Below are 20791 nucleotides of genomic sequence, written 5' to 3' on the forward strand. Positions count from 1 at the left end.
TTGATTTGAGTGCTCTTGAAAGTAAACTTTTCCAATATGGACCTAGAAGATCATGAACAGAACATTTAAACAGTATTAATTTATTAAATGTTCCTTTCAACTGTAATCATTAAATAAAATTATGATGCAATACTTTTTCATTGTTTAACTTTGTAGAAATATTTGTTTATATTAGTCCTCTAGATCCAGTGATTATAATTCTTGCATCCATATGCCTGCCCATTTGTTTGTCAGGGCTTGTGAGATAGCTTTTCAATTACTTTTAAAATATAAGGATTTTTTTTTTACATATAGCAATATAGATAACATTGTCTTAGGATTTCTAAATTCTACTTTACAAGAGAGTAGACTCAACATATAAATAAAACCATAAAACTAGCAAGTTATCTGAAATGTTAAAAATCTTTTTGTCTGAACCAAATTTCACATTTATTGTCTATGTGTAACTTGTACATAGACCATTTATGTATTAATACTGTAGTAACAGTGATTACAAACACATAGACTAAAATGTAGTATGTAGTACTATGTACATCTGTCTTTGATTTGAGTTCTAAACAAAAAAGTGGTACCTATTGGGAAGTTGTGACTTGGGCGGAGGGTGAAATACAGAAGAAATAGCTACACATGGAAAAAAGAAAGATATACAGTACCATATGGATTCAAAGTTGCTCCAAAATCAATGAGACTAAATAACCAAAAAAAAAAAAGCCATGTAAACCCCAAATATGCAATGACCAGATCAATGATAAAGCACCCTTCCACTTCCAGTTATCTGTAGCTATTTCTTCTATATTTCAACCCCCCACTCAAGTTACAACTTCCCAACCTCATGATTCTTCTGTCTTTTAGCCCCCCCACCCCCACCCCCCAACACACACATACCTGATTGATTGTCATGTTATTTCAGGTTCCTATTCAGGTATTATTCCTAAAAACCTAAAAGGGTAATACACACTGTGTACTCTCAAAGGAGGGGAACCACTTCATTCAAAAATGGAATTTACAATTTCATCTTAATTTTGAAATTTTCAATTTAATTATTAATTACTGGACTATTAACCCTTAGGCTGCTGCAATGGTTTGTATAGTAATGGCTCTCAGTGCTGCATTAATTTTGTAAAATCCAGGGAAATGATAACCTAATTATAAATGATTATATCTTGAAAACTATTTGCATTATGTGAATAAAAGTTATATGAAAATTGTTTGTTATTGCCTGTAGCTTATATTGATGTTGTTTATTCCGCAAATATACTTCTCGTTAAGCATACAGGTAACAATACAGGTGACTAAAGGTAAAAATATTAGGTTGTATCAAATAATAACAAGAAAACTCAATTAAAATTATGAAATAAAACCAATTTAATAGAGTAACCTTAGTATTAAGAAGCATATGACTTCATTTGGTTATTAAGTCTTTGAAAAAATCCAGGTAAAAAATTCTAAAACTAATTAATATTCACAAACAAAATCTTGATAATTGTTCATGAAAGAAAGAAGCTAGTTTCCTGTTTAATTTCTGGTCTATCATCACATAGTGTATGCATTTGCATTATGCACCACATATTATCTCTATCTTAGACCAAGTTACCCTTAAAAGTATTGTTATAGCTCAGGTGAGTCCAGGTAAGTCATTTTCAGTCAGGTGAAAGTTAATTAGACAATATAACTAGAAAACGATCCTAAACAATTTCTGAAAAATTGTTTTTCAAATGCATCATGACTTGACCAACAGTGGTGTAAATCACTTAATCTGGATAAAACCCATAGCCGTTATCAACGTAAAAGAAACACCTGCATCTCATAAAACGTAATCCCAGTGTCATTTTTCGTTCATGTTTTCTTTGAACATGCCGGTCGGTCATTGACGGTAAACTTCGTGAAGATAATATAAACAAATTTGTGTGAACAACTATATTTTCTATATTGTAATCATCCAAAAATGCTTTTAAAAGCAACTAGCTTACATTTATTCATGTTATGCATTAATTTCAACTCGCCTGTGAAAGTCAATCTTGTCGTCTGTCAACACGGCAGCCGGCCGTGTGGGGGGCTGCCTCATGTTCTGTGTTGGCATCGGGCACACACTAATTTATAGGAGAAATTAAAATAATTTTGCCTTCTATTGGATCCCAATCTAAAGTATCTGACCCTTCAAATTTACTTTCAACTTCTGACACATCGCTAGCAAAGAACTGTTGTACACGTTCTTCATCACTTCGATCTATCGGAGCGGCCATTTTGACGAGTCAGTATACCATTCGAATTCCTCCACACCTGTGCTTATTTTTAGTGTATAATCCCGAGAATATCGAATGTAATTACACTAGAACCAATCGGAAGCATTCTACTTTCGTTTTCAGACATAATTTTAGCAACAGGAGGGAGATTTGACGATCGGACCGCCGGTTGAAAACTCGCAGTCAAAAAACGTCTTTTTTACGCGTGTAGCACTGAGGGCCATTTAAACCAACGCGTATATAGTCGCGTGTAGCAGTCTAAGGGTTAAAACAGTATAGAACCCCTCGGCTACAGACAAAGTACTGTGGTACACATTTCTCTTAATTAATTACTTTTCTTCAACTCAATCATCTTTTTCTCCAGAGCACAAAAAAGAACAGGAAACAACAGAAAAGGAAAGTAACATACATGTAGGCCTATATGTTTTCTGGAAATATATATGATGTGTTAATTCTCACAGCATAGGCCTACATGAATGTGAAGAATTAAATATTATCAATGTTTGAGAGAATTTCCTAGTTGTAATTCTATAGCAGCTACATGGAATGTACGTTTACATATATACATTGTACGATACATATACATCATAAAAGTTTCTTTCCTTCCAGCTGGACATTCATGTCATCTCTCTCCAGAACTCAAATATTGTTTACAAAAAAAAACCAACCAGAGACATAGATAATTTAATTAAATCTCTGCAAAAAACTACACGAATAATTGAACACGTATATTGTACTTGTAAAATATCTATGTATGAGCTAATTTATTTTCACATCTTTGACAGCTACATGCATGGACGTTCTATGGAACGTTTTCGTGTGGTTTTAAATGGGAAATTATGTTACGATTATTTGTATTTAACCTTCATGATTCGGTTGATGTAAAATACGACGAATGCTATGCTGCAATAATTGCCCCTTGCCGGGGCCCCATCTCTGCATCGGCCGAATATTTGTGTCGATTTCCATGTACAAGATGCTTTTATCGAAAAATGATTACAAAGCATTGTCATTAATGTAAGAATACTTCATTTGCATCAAATGTATCATCTCAAAACAACAATTTGCATACCGCATTAGTGGTTTATCACACGAAACGAAACCGACACGACTGAGAAACACATGTCCATGTTGACATTTCCACGCAGCCTCGTTTTCAAAGAGTTTGGAGAATTTATATTTAGAACTGTGCTAAATTTACACGGGGCTTCCCCAAAATTTCAATGGTCAAAACTGGACACCGTAAGCAGAACTTGACCATCATTATGGTATACAATGACTTTTGGAAGGCCAAAGAACGCATTTAGACTGGTTTCCGTTGCCCGACTATTCACTTTAAATGTATTATATATATGGAATTTGAATATAATGATAGTAATTATTTTCAGATCAAAAAATATTACAGTATTAAGCTACCAAAGTTGAAAATTATTTCTTTCATTTTGTTCACACAATTTTTCTCCTGGACTGGTTCCAATTGAAATGATACTTGCATGTAGACATTCTGTAAAACATAAGGAAACAATAAATGTATTAACAGAGTAATTACTGAAAAGGCTAATATCATATAATTAAACATTTTTTTTTATAAATAGCAATACCAGTTTAGAGTACATTTTATTGAAATTTGTTTCCTGTTTTTCTTTATAGTCCTCCTGTTTTTTTTAGAGTTTTGTCCTTCATAAATTGATTGTAATATAGCATTTGTCATATAATGTATCTGATAATGTGCACAAGGAAGTATAAGTATACGCATGTGTGCATGGGTACGGTGATAAGTTATTAAAAAACTGGCGGATGCTGAATATGAAAGTCGTAAAGTCTATTTTGCCGAGTAAAAAGTTCAAAGAATTAATATTGTTCATACCCAAAGATATAATCGCACTAAAAACAGTGATCGTGTAGGCTTTTGTGTGATTGCATTTGTAAGAATGTGCCAGGTGGTAGAGATTAGTTCTGCTCGAGTGATCACACAATGCAAGTGAGAGTGGGGAGTATGTTTATGCAAGTTTTAATTGCTAATCTCTGATGATTGTTGACAAAATATAACTCAGGATAATTGCTAAACATTTAACAGTTTTCTCCACGTTTGTTGTAGATTGAAACAGCTTTTTGAGTGCCATTCTACCACAGGGCCATGTATAGTTACTATATGAAAAAATAGCCAGAAATACATATAAAATGACACATGTATTTTTGGCTATTTTTTCATATAGAAACTATACATGGCCCTGTGGTTCTACGGTAGAATTATGAAAAAGAAATCGGCATTTTCATCGATCTACAAATGAAGTAGTCCAAAAAAATCTCACTTCGAGTTATACGAACATTTTATGTATTTTTTTTTTCATTCGGACCAAAAATTTACTTCGTTACTTACGTAGTTTACTGAATATGCTATATATTATCAGAAGGTCAAGCTCCTGTAGGCCTACATGTGATCAGAAACATATATGTATATATGTTTCTGATGTGATGAAAGAGGCTAAAATGTTTCTAAAGTATGATTTAGTGACAACCTCTAAACGTGCTTTAATATGTATATATAATCTGATAATGTATACATGTGCGTATAAAATTATCGATAATTATAGATGTGGTAAATATTCATACCTTATTAACTGCCGTAAGTTGGAAGATTACGCCACCTTGGACATTTAGAAAATGTCCATCGTCTGTCACGCGCTATTTGTATCCGAAGACAAAGTTTATCCTAAATTTTGTTAGAGTTGTCTTTCTTCCATTGTGGATTTACACGTACATGTGGCATAACGCAGCCGTAATAAACAAGTCTCCATTTCGTCCTGAAATTTATTTGCTCCCGAACTGATTTGATTCAAAGTACAAAAATCAGTATTGTAACAATTTTGATGTTTGAGGTGAAATATTGATTCATTTTTTCCGTTGCGGGATAATTGTCACTAGTAGGGACTAAACGCGTGGGGCGAAAAGAAGCATTTTCGGGACGAAACGTCTTCATGCATTGTAAACAACATTTTCGGGACGAAAAGTCTAAATACATTGTAAACAATTCAAGTGAAAATTTTCCAACCTAAGATCATTTGGATAATGTATATGGTAAGGATATGAAAGCAGTAATCTACTATTCCTGTTTCAACATTACAGATACGCTTATTTCAGTAACTTTCATATTCAAAATTTATTATTTAAAATTCCCGGTAAAATCAAAGTTGTTGAATACACTGCCGTTAGGAGCGCTAGTATCTGCGAGCAAGTTTTTAGCCAATCCTATATTGAGGAAATTGACTGAAAGAGAATTTTGCAACCACGATCACAAAGGCGAGGTGATTACCTCGCCAAAAAAAGAAAATATGCTCTTTGGGAAACTAGATCAAAATTGTATATACCATAGGATTGATAATGAAATTGTTCTTTATATTAAACATTATATTTACAAAACTAGATGCTTACATGGTTCATTAAATGTGACAGCCTTTTTGAACTCTATTAAAGAGTATTACTATGTTCAAAAGTATATAGCTTTTGGTAAAGGAGAAAAAAATTTAATAGATTCAATAAAGATTGGCAAAAATGGTTAAAACTAGTGGAACTTGCAAACCCCTGACAGTTTGTCCATATTTTAAATTGAAATGAAATAGCTATTTATACATGTTTTTCCATGTGTCATGCTTGCACTATGTATACATTTGTATAGATCTGTGAAGTGATATCCATTTTCTGTCCTTTTTTTCCCTTTTCTATCCCTTATGTTAATTGTTTTTTATTAGTTTATATACCATTCCTCTTCATACCCTTATCACCCTTTACCTCCTTCCTCCCTCCACATCTGATTTTTTTTTCTTACCCCCTGCCCCCTTTTCATAAATAATAATAAAAAACATTGAAATTTCTAGTGTATGAGAGGAAAATGCCAGAATGGAAGGATATTGGAGTAATGTGCATGTAGATGTGGCAAATGTAGTCTTTGTTAAAACATTGTTTGGAAAATGATAAAAAAAAAATAGAAATGATAACATTCCTGTTATTTAGGAACCTTTATCATAGATATACAGTAAGTATTCATAAAACCTGTATAGACGCTAAAATATTGCTGCTAGTTAGTCTTCAAGTTAGGCATTCAAGTGACACATTTTATTTTGAACATGGCGTTCTTGCTGTTTCTTTGTGTAAACACTTGGCAAAGATGTCCTAAGTTTTCCAATGCAATAAATTTAGTGCTTATACAAGCTGCTTGGATATCTGTTAAGCATTAGATTGATGTGAAACAGTATTTTTTTAGCATCTGCAAAGACAAATCGTTACAATCTGGCACACAAATTGTATGAAATTAGTTTAATTTTCTCAGCAAAAAAGGTGGGGGCGCATTTATTAGAGGAGGCACTCTTAATAGGGAAAATATGGTATGTGGATATTTTTGTTAATAAAACTATTACTTTGCTAGTACATAAACTACAAGGATGAATTGTTACTATGTACTATAAGGACCCGTAACTTTTAGGGTCAACCGGTGCTCGATACCAGGTATAAAGGTCATATCAAGATACTAATTAACTGGTTCACACAGGTAAATCGGACATGGGATGCATGGCTGGAACATTTTATGTTATTGAGCTAATGCAATGGCTCAAACAAAACTACATATAAATTAATATATATATCCTATAGAATTTTTTAAATTTCTACTTCAACTAAAATAACCTTGCCCATAAGCTCATTCATACAGTAATTAGTGACGTCACAATAACTGCTTATCAGATGATTATCGCAAGCAATTTGGCTTAATTGATAAATAATTTAAGCATGAATTTCATTCAGACATTTGGATTTGAATTATGTCAATGTCTTATGACATATTCTTCAAATAAGCAATATGCACTGGGTTATAAAATGTTATATCTGTTTAAAGGAGGTCATGAGGTTGTGAGTCCATTACATTTCAGTGTGTCCTAAGATTGCATGCTTAGATAAAATGGTAATTTATTTATAGGTAGTGTATTCCAAATTATATAACCAGCCATACTCTATTGAAATTACAATGTACAACAGGTGACAACTGGTCTTAGGTGGGCTTGGTGACTTCACGTATCATTGACTGTGAACAATCTAAAAGCAACGTGCCCAGAATTGATAGGACCCAGTTTTTTCCTTGTGCGTATTTCTTGGAAAGAGATAGGAACACATGAAAAAATGGACTCCAATTTCACATTAAAGAAACTTTCCTTAAAATATGTTATCAACATACGCCAACTAGGCATACGCAAGAGAAACTGATGACAGTCGTCTGCAACCATACACCTGATATAACTAGTAACTAAAACTGTCACACGCGAGTCGAAACGCTTCCTCAAAACGAAATGTAAAGTAATAGAACTTTGAGATTAAATGTGATTTCTGAATAATGACGTGCTTTGTTTTATAAATATGATCTATATGAAACATTTTCAACACTCACCTTTCCTATGGGACCGTGCAGTTTTGATTTTCGTGTGGTTGTCTACTTTCTTATCTCAGTCTCTGAATAGAGGAATAAGGTGAAGCATTTACTTCCGGGTTGTGTAAATCAAACCTAAAACTATTTACGCACTTTACTTTCGTGGCTACACGTGCACGTTAGATGTTTTCAGTGACAACTGAATTACGCAGGTTACACAGCAAACTCTCTAACAAATCATGATTGGCAATTAAACAATATTTAGAATAATAAAATACACAGTTGATCGATTATATATCAAATATATACAATTTATGATAATAGTTCTTCTAATGGTAAGCAAGATAACCAATTATTTATAGTTTAGACTGAGCGTGATGTTGGATCTAGATTAATGCAATCATCAACGAAAACTTTCAGGCAAAGATGGCCGACTATGAAGGTCGGTTGTCTCCTGCCTGTATTGACGATCTAGAAGATGAAACTCTCGATCCTAGAATACAGGTATATCCGCTTATATGCAGAGTGTTATTTTCTGTGTATAATCCATCAGTATTTTACGATGAATTAGCTTTAAGATAGCCATAGACACAACTATCCATCTCAATAGTCGTGTTGTTTATTGATTTATGTTTCACAAGTTCTTTTTCATTGTCGACTTAAATCATAGCAATGGATGTGCGATGCTTTAAAAGACTAATACCCATTTGAACCTTTTATAATTGATATCAGGAAAGCCTATTTTGTTGAATGTAAAATCGAACTCGACAGTGGCCGCCCACTGTCTATTTATCAGTCTGCAACTAGCCCGAGATACCCTGGCCCTGACACCAGACTTGGACATTATGACAGATAGATGTCTGGTTTAGGGCCAGAGCGCACTGCTACATCAAAACGTGGAATATGCTGACATGGACACCTACACGGTGTTAGGGCAACAGTATCTCGGGCTAGGGCACAACCAACTCCACCAATGTTAGAAGCATAGCACAACGATACGCTTTGACTATTGAAACATTACATCGTGTCAAACCTCTAACTTTCGACAGCCCAAGGGTTATATATATATTTGTAAAAGGAGGGGAACAGTGTGGTTTGTACATAGTGTTAAATAAGGTCTTTGTCACTTGGATCAGCTGACGGAGCATGCTTTTTTTGGCTCAGTTGGTATATATAGAGCTATAGATTTCTACGCCGGAGACCCGGCTTCGATTCCTGGGCACTCGACAGGAATGTGTATTTTCCCTGTTTTTCTTCATTGGCCCCATACTAAATAACCCGTGGAAGGTGGTTAAAGAGTCTCCGGTTGAGATTTAGGAAATCACAAGAATACAAGGGGAGTAGTGTAAAAGGAGAGGGCCAGTGTGGTTTGTACATAGTGTTAAATACGGTCTCTGTCGCTCAGCTGAAGGAGCATGCTATGCTTCTTTGGCTCAGTCAGAAGAGCAGTATATATTTTCACGCCTGAGACCCAAGTTAGATTCCTGGTCGGTTCATGCGCACTCGACAGGAATGTGTATTTTCCCTGTTCTTCTACATTTTCAAAGTTGGGCGTTTAAATTACATTTAAATGGTCATCAATGGTAAATGCCTACCTCTTTTTTCAGAATATAATAAACAAATATTTTGACAAAATAAGCCGTAAATCCATCTAAAACAAATCACTGAAATGCTTGATCTGCCATTACTTTTACTTGTGTTCTAGTTGCAGAATAAATATAATAACTGTATTTTCCCAAATAAGGGCGCCCCCACGTTTTTGCTGGGGAAAACCCCAACCAATTTCATACAATTTTTCTGGCAGACTGTGACGATTTGTCTTTGCAGCTGCTAATAAAATACTGTTTCACATCAGTTTGATGCTTAACATATCTTAGCTACTGTTGTAGCGGAAAAGATATCACCTTCTGACTGACTTTTCAAGTTGTAGCGGAAAAGATATCACCTTCTGACTGACTTTTCAAGTCAGTCAGAAGGTGATATCTTTTTCGCTACAACAGCATTTTAACATATCTATATCATCTTGTATATAGGACATTTTTGCCGAGTGTTCACGCATAGAATTTGAAAAGTGACATCACCATATATGTTCAAAACAAAACGTGTCACTTGAATGTCCCACACACGTGTGATGAAGGCTAACTGGCAGCAACATAAGGTTCCTTGATAATTAACAGTTATGTTATAATTTCTAAGCGTTGTATTGTGTACTCTTGTCAGTATTTCTTATCTGTCACAATATGAAAGTAGCGATCAGAAGCACAGTCGGCCATTTTGTGTATGCATGCTTTTTTTGAGACTCATGTTAAATGTTTTTTGTGATCATAATCAGTATTAGAATTATATCTCATTCTGTCTTTTACAGGTGGAACTTGAGAAACTGAACAAGGCATCAGAGGAAATCAACAAGTTGGAGTTGGAACTGGACGTAAGGCTATTTGGCTATTTATATTATTATTAACCCCCCTCAGGGTTTGTGTCATGGCTTTTCATCCTTCCTTGCTGTCTTTCAGTATCTGGTCTGTGGGTTCTCCTATACTATATAAGGCTATGGAATTTCATACTTAGTGAGTCCATCTTTTCTGATGAACTGTAAGGTTCAAGGAAATATTGAACTGAATTGGATTGTTAAACTGCATTCATAAACCAGGTCACTCACATGTATTTTAATTGACTTTTAACCTAGATTTAATTTAAAACCTTGTTAGGACAATATTTCCTGTATCATAATGTACTGAAACTGGTCCATCTAGGTGAATAAACTAGAGCATTTTGTCACAACCAGTAGAGTTTGTTTCTACATAGAAGGTGTTTACATAGAGTAAAAGTGGCTATAATAAAGACTGAATTATAGTGTAATCATAAATCTTTTTTGCTCTGTAGGATGGACGAGCAGGCTTTCGTCAGGCTTTGTCAGAGTCTACACAGAAACTTAACACACTTGCCAAAAAACTTGGAGCTTGTGTGGAGAAGGCCAGACCCTATTATGATGCAAGGGTGAAAGTGAAAGAAGTAAGATCTACAGCATCAATAGCTCTATGGCATGTCATGGGCGAATCAAAGAATGATTAATTTGTTTTAACAGCTGTATCAGGATATCAAAAACTTTTTCTTTTGAGAGATAAGATACCTGATTGATCAATTTAGATCCTTTTACTAAAAGCATAGGTGTAATGGAAGAAAACATCTTCTATTTTCTTTAGTTTAGATTTGATAAAAACAGTAAGTTACAAACATCGCATAAACCTATATAATTAACAGTTATAGTTTCAGAGTAATATATATAGAGTGGAACTTTGTTGATACAAACTCAGATAATTTGACAACTCGGCTTAATATGACATACTTTTGCGGTCCTGGCCGAAATCCCTCTTTATCTTTGTTTAAAAAACTTGGAAAATATGAATTTGTAACACTGAAAAACTCTGTTATTACAAAATAAATTTTTTGTCCAAATGACTTTAATCATATATAAAATGTTCATATAACTTGAAATGAGATTTCTTGGACAACAAAACTGCTAAAATGCCTATTTCTTTTTCATAAATGTGCCGTAAAGCTGTGGTATATGTACATTACATACATAAAAATTATTCTGACTAAAATGGCGACATGATACAAAACAGGTGCTCTCGCGACATGATACAAAACAGGTGCTCTCGACCGCCTGTCACTTGCTGATTGTGTGTGAACTAATCTCTAGCCACCTGGCACTCTGTTACAAATGCAATCATAACTTCCAGCAGTACACGATCATTGTTTTTATAGAGCGATTACAATGGGTGTGAACAATGTTAGTGCTTTGGACTATTTACTTGGCAAAATAGACTTTACGTCGTTCACCAGCCACCAGTGATAAAACACTATCATTTGAATTGATATGCATAGAATTACTCTCTGGATAACTTCCTATGAATACATGTGTCTCGGTTACGCTAGTTATATCTGTTATTTATATGTGCGTGAAAAATTGATTGTGACTGCAGTTGATGAGTCAATATTATGGATATATTTCGGTTTTATTGTGACAATTTTGCAACCACCATCAACAATTTTGACATCTTTCATGCTTGTAAACATCGTTTTATGACACCGAAATAGTAGATCTATACTAAGTAAAGAGATCATCAGTAGACTTGAGAACTCCCTTAATTCGATCACTCAGATAACACAAAGATTTATCTCCGTCCCTTCGAGCTTGTATTAACCGAGTTCCACTGTATATATATGGAGACCTAGAAAAAAGTGCTGGCCCTATGATTGGAGACAAGCTATGTTTATGTAATGGCCATTTTGATTCCAGGCTCATATTGAGGCCCAGAAAACCGCCCTAAGATTTGAACGGGCCTGTAGTATGCATGAGGCAGCTAAGGAAATGGTACAGCTGGCAGAGCAAGGCTACATGTGTCGTGAGGAGCCGTCGGACCCAGCCTGGCAGGAGATGCTCAATCACGCCACCATGAAGGTTACTAAACCACAGACAATATCTGTGCTGAACAGGGGATAATGCCATTTTTGCTGGTTACAGGCAAGTGTTACCTGTCTTTGTAGGTAGGTATTGATTGTGACATCATTATTATTTTGTGAGCGAAAGTTGTTTTTTTCTAAAAAAATATGACATTATGCTTGCAAAACATGACGTCAACAATCAATACCTACTCTTAGGCAGATAACACTGATATGCAATGTGCAGAATAGAGTTATCATTCCGCAGACAGCTGTACATTGTATACCATTAATGTTCGAGTTCACAAATACTCAGCTTAGTTATAATGTCAACCATTACCTGTACAATATTCATGTTATCTTTGGTTTTTAACAGGTAAATGAAGCAGAGAAGGAGAGAAATGAGAGTGAGCAGGAACATATGAAAACAACTGTTCTTTTTAACGAGGCTGACACAAAAGTGCAATATCTCCAGAAGGATTTGAAACGTGCTATCAACAAATCCAAGTAAGTTGGAGAAAGATGAACAGTTATCTGTCTTGTGTGGACTGTTAAGATGTTTCTTATCTAACTAAACTAGGTCATTTACGTGATAAAACAACAATATATTATGATAACTAACAACACACTCATTCACAACTTCTATTTAGTCTTGGGCTTATTGCACTAAAAATGTAGAATGTCTTTCATTATTGTTTAATTTTCTTATATTTAAAAACTGACATCAGAATCATTATAAAATTCTGTACACAGAGAAGCACTAACTATTGTATGGAGACCTATTTTCATTGTTTTCATCATTGCATTGTCCATATTTATCTCCCTTTTCCATTGTTTTGCCCCAGTATGTCCATTCGCAGGAGTTTCTTACAAATGGGCGACATTGTCAACAGATATGAGTTGTGTTTATTGTAAGTAAGACAGTGACTTTTATCCTTAGCATGCCATCTCAATACTACCATCTACACCCTTACTGGCCACATACAAACCAGGTCAGCGTTTCGTTATACCATCTAGATCCTTACTGGCCACATACAAACCAGGTCAGCGTTTCGTTATACCATCTAGATCCTTACTGGCCACATACAAACCAGGTCAGCGTTTCGTTATACCATCTAGATCCTTACTGGCCACATACAAACCAGGTCAGCGTTTCGTTATACCATTTAGATCCTTACTGGCCACATACAAACCAGGTCAGCGTTTCGTTATACCATCTAGATCCTTACTGGCCACATACAAACCAGGTCAGCGTTTCGTTATACCATCTAGATCCTCAAGGCCCACATACCGACCTGGTCAGGGTTTCATTTTACCGTCTTTATTGGTATCCTCAGGGGCCAAATATGGACCTAATTTCTTTCATTAACTATTAGTCATAGGGATACAAGTAAAATGTGATATATATTTCATACTTCATAATACATAATATTCAATTTAAAACTATTTTTCTAATTTCTGCAACTCCATTTTGAATACACTGTGAATCAGTTGCAGTGTTTTGGATGCATGTCAACAGGGCTCAAAGTGGCGACCATTTTAGTCGCCATGGCGACTTAAATTAACCATTGGCGACCAAATACTGCTCCATAAGGCGCCTGAATGGCGACTAGAATTTTCCTAAAAAAAATCGGCCATTCCCGAAAAAAATCCGGAAATATAGCCCGCCTTTGATTTTTATATATAGTGACTATAGTCACCAAAACGCTTGAGTGAGTCTGACAAAAGCTACAACACAGTCAAACACTTTTATGATCACGATCTATTAGACAAAAATGGCTGAACCCAAGCGCGGGATACTGGCCTTCTTTTCATCTACTATAGCTAGTCGATCTACTACCAACTCGGCAAAAAGCAATGAACCTGGACTCTCAGATGAAGCAGAGTTAAATTCATCATCAACAGTAGTTGCGAAAAGGGCACAGAAACGACTGTTTCAGGAAAGCTGGAAAGAGAGTTTTTCGTGGTTGTTATATGACAACGATGCCAACGTTATGAAATGTAAATATTGTTCCGCTGATGACGGTGCAGCTAAGTCGGGAAGTAGTTTTATTCATGGATGCTTTCAGTTCAAAAAAGAATCATTAAGGAAACACAATGATAGTAATGCCCATAAAATCGCTATGGAACACTGTCTTAGCAAGCGAAAACCAAAACAAATAGTGTCATCTTTTCAAAAACAAAGCCAGAAATCCGACGAAAAAACTATCAACGAACTTAAAATCAAGTTCAATACTGCTTACGCCATCGCAAAAGAGGAGTTGCCATTCACTAAATTCCGCGCATTGTTACAAATCCAAAGGAAAAACGGTCTTGAAATGAACGAAATGTACGAGAATGATGTAAAATGTGCAGAGATTATACACTGCATCAGCTCCACGTTGAAAGATGAACTTGTCAATCATTTAAGAGACAGCGAATATTTCAGTGTCCTTATTCACTGGTAGCACTGTTCTGTTAATTTTCGTTCTTAAACTGTTATTTTAACCATATTCGTGAGTTTTTAAATATTTATGTTGGTTATATCTGTTTTACTGTTATTATCAAAATTTTAGTTATCTTTAACTAAAAGCATGTTATTATGTTCTAGCACACGTTATATTTTTGCTGCTGTGTTATCTCTATCTTTGCATGCGTTTGTCTTTTTTAAATGATGTTAGATTTAGTGGCTGATGTTATTATTTATTTTGCATTGTTATTCATTTCGTTTCACGTGTTAGTGTCAGCAATGATTGTTAATGATTTTGTTTCCCATGTTATTGTCAGAATGTTACTTGATTTTTATGTGAAACTTTGTTAGCATCAACAGAACTTGTGATTATTTACGTGACCACGTTACGAGTATCGTTGGAAACGTTATTTTTTTTTGAAAGCGTTATTTTTTTCGTGGAAATACCACTGCCTATTGTTCTCATTGACCCCCTACGGCGACAGCGCAGTGAGCCGGCGTGCGAGCTTTGCTAGTGTGTTGACCACTCACCCATAACGAGAGCACGGCTCCCAATTATATAGTCGACTGGCGGTATCGCTGTCACTGTATCGCTACCGTATCGCAAGTGCTGTGCAACTGAGCATGGAATATATATAGTTTTCAGTTACTATATTTACAGTTCTTTTTCTCCAAAGTTTGCATTCACTGTATAAACTTATTGAAAATTCCTGACATATTAGGGTGCGTGACGTAATCGACCCTTTGCGAGGCAGAGCAGCTCATCACTATCAATGCTTGCATACGGCGCTCGACACACCTACCTGTGATTTTCAAAAACGTCTTTTCAGCGATTGGGGATTGTTGCTACGTTTCTCTGATTTTTTTTATTATTAAATAGCATTGTCATGAACTTTCGTTTTCTTATAAAATGTTAAGCAATGCGGGACGAAAGCGTAATTGTGAGAACCGCGATGAACAACGTAACCCTGTACAATTTCACCTGGATGCGAAGGCTGGTGGATAATTATGTATATTTAATGAGGGTAAAACTTTCGTGTAGATTTCTTACTTTTTTCAATGATTTATGCATTCTTTCTAAAGACTGTAGTAAAAAGTAACACATACTTGTATTCATCTTAGCGATTAACATTTTTCTACATATTTAATTCTCCCTCTCTCTTTCTTTCTTTCTCTGCCTCCCTCTCTGAGTGACAGGTCACAGCACTTATAGGTTCTCGCCATGTCTGCTAGTGTGATTATCCTGTTTAGACAGGAATTCACACTAGACCTATACACGATGGAGAAGGTTAACGGAATCGTGATGCGCCCTGACTAACGAGGCTCGACTTACGGGGCGCTTTGAATATTAAGGCGGCACTAGTAGGAGCACGAAGCGAGAAAATGGCCGACAATAATTGTATACACTTTATAGACAAAGATATTGAAAGGGAACATTAACATTGAAAGTTGCTAGTAGACGTAAAAATTTCTCTTTATGAGTTGCAAATTGGTTGAAATCTTAGCGAAGTACGGGATAAGCTGGGCGGATGGTTACGTTATGTATAGTAATCTTCAGAATGTGCACAGAAGTCATCTACAAGTATTTAAACCAGAGACTTAATAGTTTTACTGTAATTTAGTAGACATGTAATACTCTATCATTAATTTTGATTCATATATTGTATATGGGGGTGGGGGTTTATACGTATCGAAATTAGATCTACATTGAAATCACGCAAAAACTGCATATAATTATAACATTTAAATTTTGTGGAACTACACGTGTCAAAATTCATGTTGTCAGAAACATTTTAATTGTCAATCTGTTTTAGTGCATTACAAACACAACAATTACTTCTTATTTATTTATTTTGAATTCCAGAACGGTTTAAGAAACACAACTATGTACATGAATTATAGGAATGAATAAAAATCACGATTTTGATCAGATATTAATATTTCCATTCCAGGTTCTGCATCCCATTGAGAACATCTTGGGAAATTTCTGTAATCGTTGAATCCATTTGTATGTGTATGCTTATAAGAAGTTTACTTGAGTAAAAAGTATTGTTTAAACTTATAAATAAACAGGCCGCGATATTTCCCGGGAGACATTGGGATGATCTTTCCTCGTGAGCTTTGAATCGATCCAAACTTCAAGTGGAACCTTAAGTACTAATTGCCATCATTTACAAGTATGACATCGAACAAGTTTTATGTTGTACTTTGTAGGACGTAAGACATTCGCTTCCTTTTGTTGATAAATACAGTTTTATACGGATCCAACAGAGGGCCCTAAGACCAATTTTAGAGGTTTCTGATTTTTTATCTAAACCTCTTAAACGTCTATAAATGGTCTCTGGTGTGTCCATAAATAAAATATATCAAATGTAGCTAATTTTCGGATCCCTGTGATATTACCATATATACATGAAAACAAGTCGATGCTTTATTTATGTATGTATGACAACAGAAACATGTACAAATGTATTGGTTTATGATAAATTGACATTTTTATCCGATTATGTTTCAAAGAAAGATTTGTTTTCCAGCACTAATATTCAGAATTTGTTAGAATAACGGCAGAATACTTAAATTTTTAACAAGTTTCGGCAGGATTTAGCTTATGTGCTTTTTTATTCAGTGTTAACCCTTAATATTAGGACTTTTCCTTAGAATTCCAATTCGATCAGAAAAATTAAGTATTCTGCCGTAAAATTAAGTATTTTTCTGTCCGCTGTCGCCGCCGTGACGGCCGACTAACAAACCATCAGAGGCTATCAGTTACAAGTACCCACCTTTGTTTACATGCACGGCTATCTATTGCTACATAGTCGTGGTCAAATTTTTCCGATGCAACAGTGAAATTAACACATTCGGCGATAGAATTAAATATGTCGTCGGTTATATTAATACTTTCTGCGCGAAGATTAACAGATTTTCTGACTGACGTTGGTAATTATCGAGCGGACGCGCCGAGCCGTGACGGCCGAGTACACACGGCTTGCACAGGTAAACATTAGGTTTGTGGAACGGGCCAAGCTATCTGATTGTAGACTACCCGTGTGATATTTATGTTTACGTCATGCATGCACTAATACAGTTACTTGTTTTGCTCTCGTCATTCTTGCTACCTGGCGAAACATGCATTTTCAACCTTTTTTCGGGAGAGTTCCGATACGAGCGGTAAAATATGAATTACTGTTTGTACTGATGTGAATTGTGTTGATACTAAATGCTGTTCGAGGTTCTCGTTTCAGATATCGTAAGACCAGAGAAGAAGATCGAAGAAAATACCAGGCTGACGTTGTGATGCAAAACTTATCAGCTGAAGAGGATTAATCTTGAAATAAATGAAATTATACGACATAAGTTCACGTGTTAATTTTTACCAATTTCCAATTTGTAAAGCTTGTCTACACACCTTGTATACATGGCTTTGATCTGCGATTGAAGACGTTTCTGTAGTTCTAGATCATTGATATTCAATTAATATAGTATACAAATGTACCTGAGGTTCTCGTTTCAGATATCATAGTGTAGGACAAGAGAAGATCGAAGGAAATACCAAACTGACGTCATCACTTGTGTTAACTGTTGAAAAGCTGAAGAGGACAATAAAATTGATCGTGTTGATTTTTTTTACATCCCTGAAAAACTTTGATATATATTACCTATAAATGGCGTTTTGTAACACCAATCACAAAGTTCCTTTGATGTGGTCACAGGTAACTTTCAACCCCTCACCGATCTGTCGACACCCGAATGCCAATCCCACTCGAAACTTCCAACGATTAACAATGGATTTCATCAGACCCATATCTGATCATCAAATCCATTACAACATCTGTCAGTCTGGTTTAGACTATGTTCCTAATTTGATCAGTAATTAAAATAGTGATACCTCTGCAAACTTTGCATTTTATTACTGCTTATCCATACATCAAATTACAGATAACATATATACAAGTATTATGTATAAGTATCATATTTTAATATTAATGAATTAAGTGTATATCTTAATCAGTGCCGTCTATGAACAATACCTTTTAGAAAACAATAAGGGGCGTAATTAAATGCTCGACATATCATTGAGTAATAATACAAAGATTTTTTTTTTACTACATACAGTTGAGTTCTGGTGATTTTTATGAACGTATTAATCAGTATCAATTTCTAAAAATATCGAAGAAATGTCTGCATCGACTCACTCATGTCACACAAACGCCACCGCCCCATGTATACAGACCGCACACCCCTCCCCGTCATGAAATAATTATAACTATCCACCCAGCGTGAACCATGACGACCTTTCTGTTCCTGTCAAATTTATCAGTACCTGGTCATCACGTGTTCAGCCACGCGTAAACTGTAATATGGTGTGTTTTATTTCAGTGACTGCGGACCAAATCGAGTTACCAACAGAATTTAACAACTTTTCATTTCAAAATACAAGTCAACGTATTATGAGATATTTTATATAAAGACTATATGGTAATATTTCAAAATAAAAAAAAAAGTTTCACGTTCTAATATACGACTTTTCAGGACACGCACGTCTTTGTTTACTACACTAAACCCAGATATACGAACGATTTTAACAGATTAAAAAGAAACTTTCTATCTAGTTACAGTTTTTGGTTTTGGAGTCCTTGACTATTCATTTAGGTACGACGATGTGTTCCGATAAGAATTAGATAAAATAAAGTGTACACGGAATGGTTTGGTGTATAAGGCTTGATAAAAGCGTCATTGGATAAAATTTTGAATGCCGAAAGTACGAGTTTCATAGCGATTACGGTATTAGAGATAATGCGCCGTTTCTCTAGAACACACCTGAAGCCCCAAGCCACTGACCCCGATTCAGGACCCCTGACCTGTGACGTCACGAGGACAACGGGATCGACTCTACTCGCATAAGTTAGAGTGGCGATATTCGGTGTCTACCATCTAATGTGAACAATCCGTTTGTAAAAATCGATTTTGAAGACACAAATACTTGTGTACATGTCCGATACCTATTTAATATTATCCTCAATCACAGATATGAGTTTGGAATATGCATGGAAATAGGGATTTATACCATACATATATTGATGTACCTGTCGTAGATAAATGAACATCTCTGCGCGATTACTGTATAATTATACACAATAAAATGTACATAATAATCCATGTACGTTGTATATCCGCGGTGTTTGGGACCACATATACACGAATATTATATCAAGAACGTATATGTTCTTGATTATGTTACCCAAAACCCAACTCGGGTCGTCTAATGTCAACTGGTCAAATAAATCCTTGAACCCACTTTACAAAATTCCGACTTTTTCATAAAACCTGCCCATACGACTTAAGGTATGATTCTAAACATATTTTTTGCATATGTGCAAATGCATCTACTAATTGTGTTTTGTCTGAAATCGATCGTGTGACTTAATACACATTTAATACCATTGTCTAATTGCCAGTAAATATGTTTGTCATTTAATTCTACTGTGAGTTGGTGGATTTCATTCTATATACTAAGTTTTGAGAACCGTAACACATATTTAGAATTTAGACGGAGTGATATTTTCCGATCTAATTGTTTTTTTGACGAAATACATTTAACTTTCATATACACGTAATACGGAACAATCCGACGACTTGTTGATATTTCGCTCAAATTCATTCATTAGTGTCTTTACTAGAACAATAAATCATGCACGGGTCAGACGAACTGAAGATGTCTATGTCTTTTCCAAATATCAGATATCAAGTTTCAAAATCAAAATATTTTCAATGTCGTGCCGCGTTAATCTCTTTACCTGTATACTGCAGTAACGAAAGCGCGTGATCAACCCTGGCTATCGAGGGGATTACGTAAGTAAGGTGTTAGTGACCTGCCACGCTTAGTTGATTAGCACACGTCACGTGTCAAAATATCAGTTCACAGGTAAGTTAGCGATAGGCCATCATGTTATTGTTGTATAATGTCATATTTGTAAACACTTATAAATTTTTGGTTTAAAAATAAAAGTAATATATACCGTTTGTACGTAACATATAACCAGTGTGTCAAGCACTACATGTATATACTTCAGAAACACCCATGCATACATTTGTACATAATAAATGTTTCTGGTTACATGTATATGTATTTTTATAACAAAAACTGCAAAATTATTTACAAATGACATATAGAGAAAGATTAATGCAAATGTAATGCACAATGTCAGAATTTTGATACATCTGATAGTTACTAGATTTCAG

At 35.1% G+C, this 20791-nt stretch overlaps 2 protein-coding genes across 3 annotated transcripts in view; one reads left to right on the forward strand and one right to left on the reverse strand.

Moving 5' to 3' along the window:
* The window catches only part of LOC138320553 (PTB domain-containing engulfment adapter protein 1-like), a 79454-nt gene extending 71687 nt beyond the window's left edge, over positions 1-7767 (reverse strand). Inside the window, exon 1 of the mRNA XM_069263607.1 lies at positions 7678-7767. The gene's annotated coding sequence lies outside the window, so the exon portion shown is untranslated. The remainder of the gene's footprint in view (positions 1-7677) is intronic.
* A 303-nt stretch (positions 7768-8070) lies between these two features.
* Positions 8071-20791, forward strand: part of LOC138320557 (uncharacterized) — a 29554-nt gene continuing 16833 nt past the window's right edge. The window contains exons 1-6 of one of the 2 annotated variants that reach the window (XM_069263613.1): positions 8071-8160; positions 10022-10084; positions 10540-10668; positions 11960-12121; positions 12479-12609; positions 12948-13013. In XM_069263613.1, coding sequence (XP_069119714.1) covers positions 8083-8160; positions 10022-10084; positions 10540-10668; positions 11960-12121; positions 12479-12609; positions 12948-13013 — 629 coding nt within the window. In that variant the 5' untranslated portion in view covers positions 8071-8082. The remainder of the gene's footprint in view (positions 8161-10021; positions 10085-10539; positions 10669-11959; positions 12122-12478; positions 12610-12947; positions 13014-20791) is intronic. The other variant, XM_069263615.1, reaches the window with a different exon arrangement.

The sequence above is a fragment of the Argopecten irradians genome, chromosome 4 (assembly GCF_041381155.1).
Source record: "Argopecten irradians isolate NY chromosome 4, Ai_NY, whole genome shotgun sequence".
Taxonomy (NCBI): domain Eukaryota; kingdom Metazoa; phylum Mollusca; class Bivalvia; order Pectinida; family Pectinidae; genus Argopecten; species Argopecten irradians.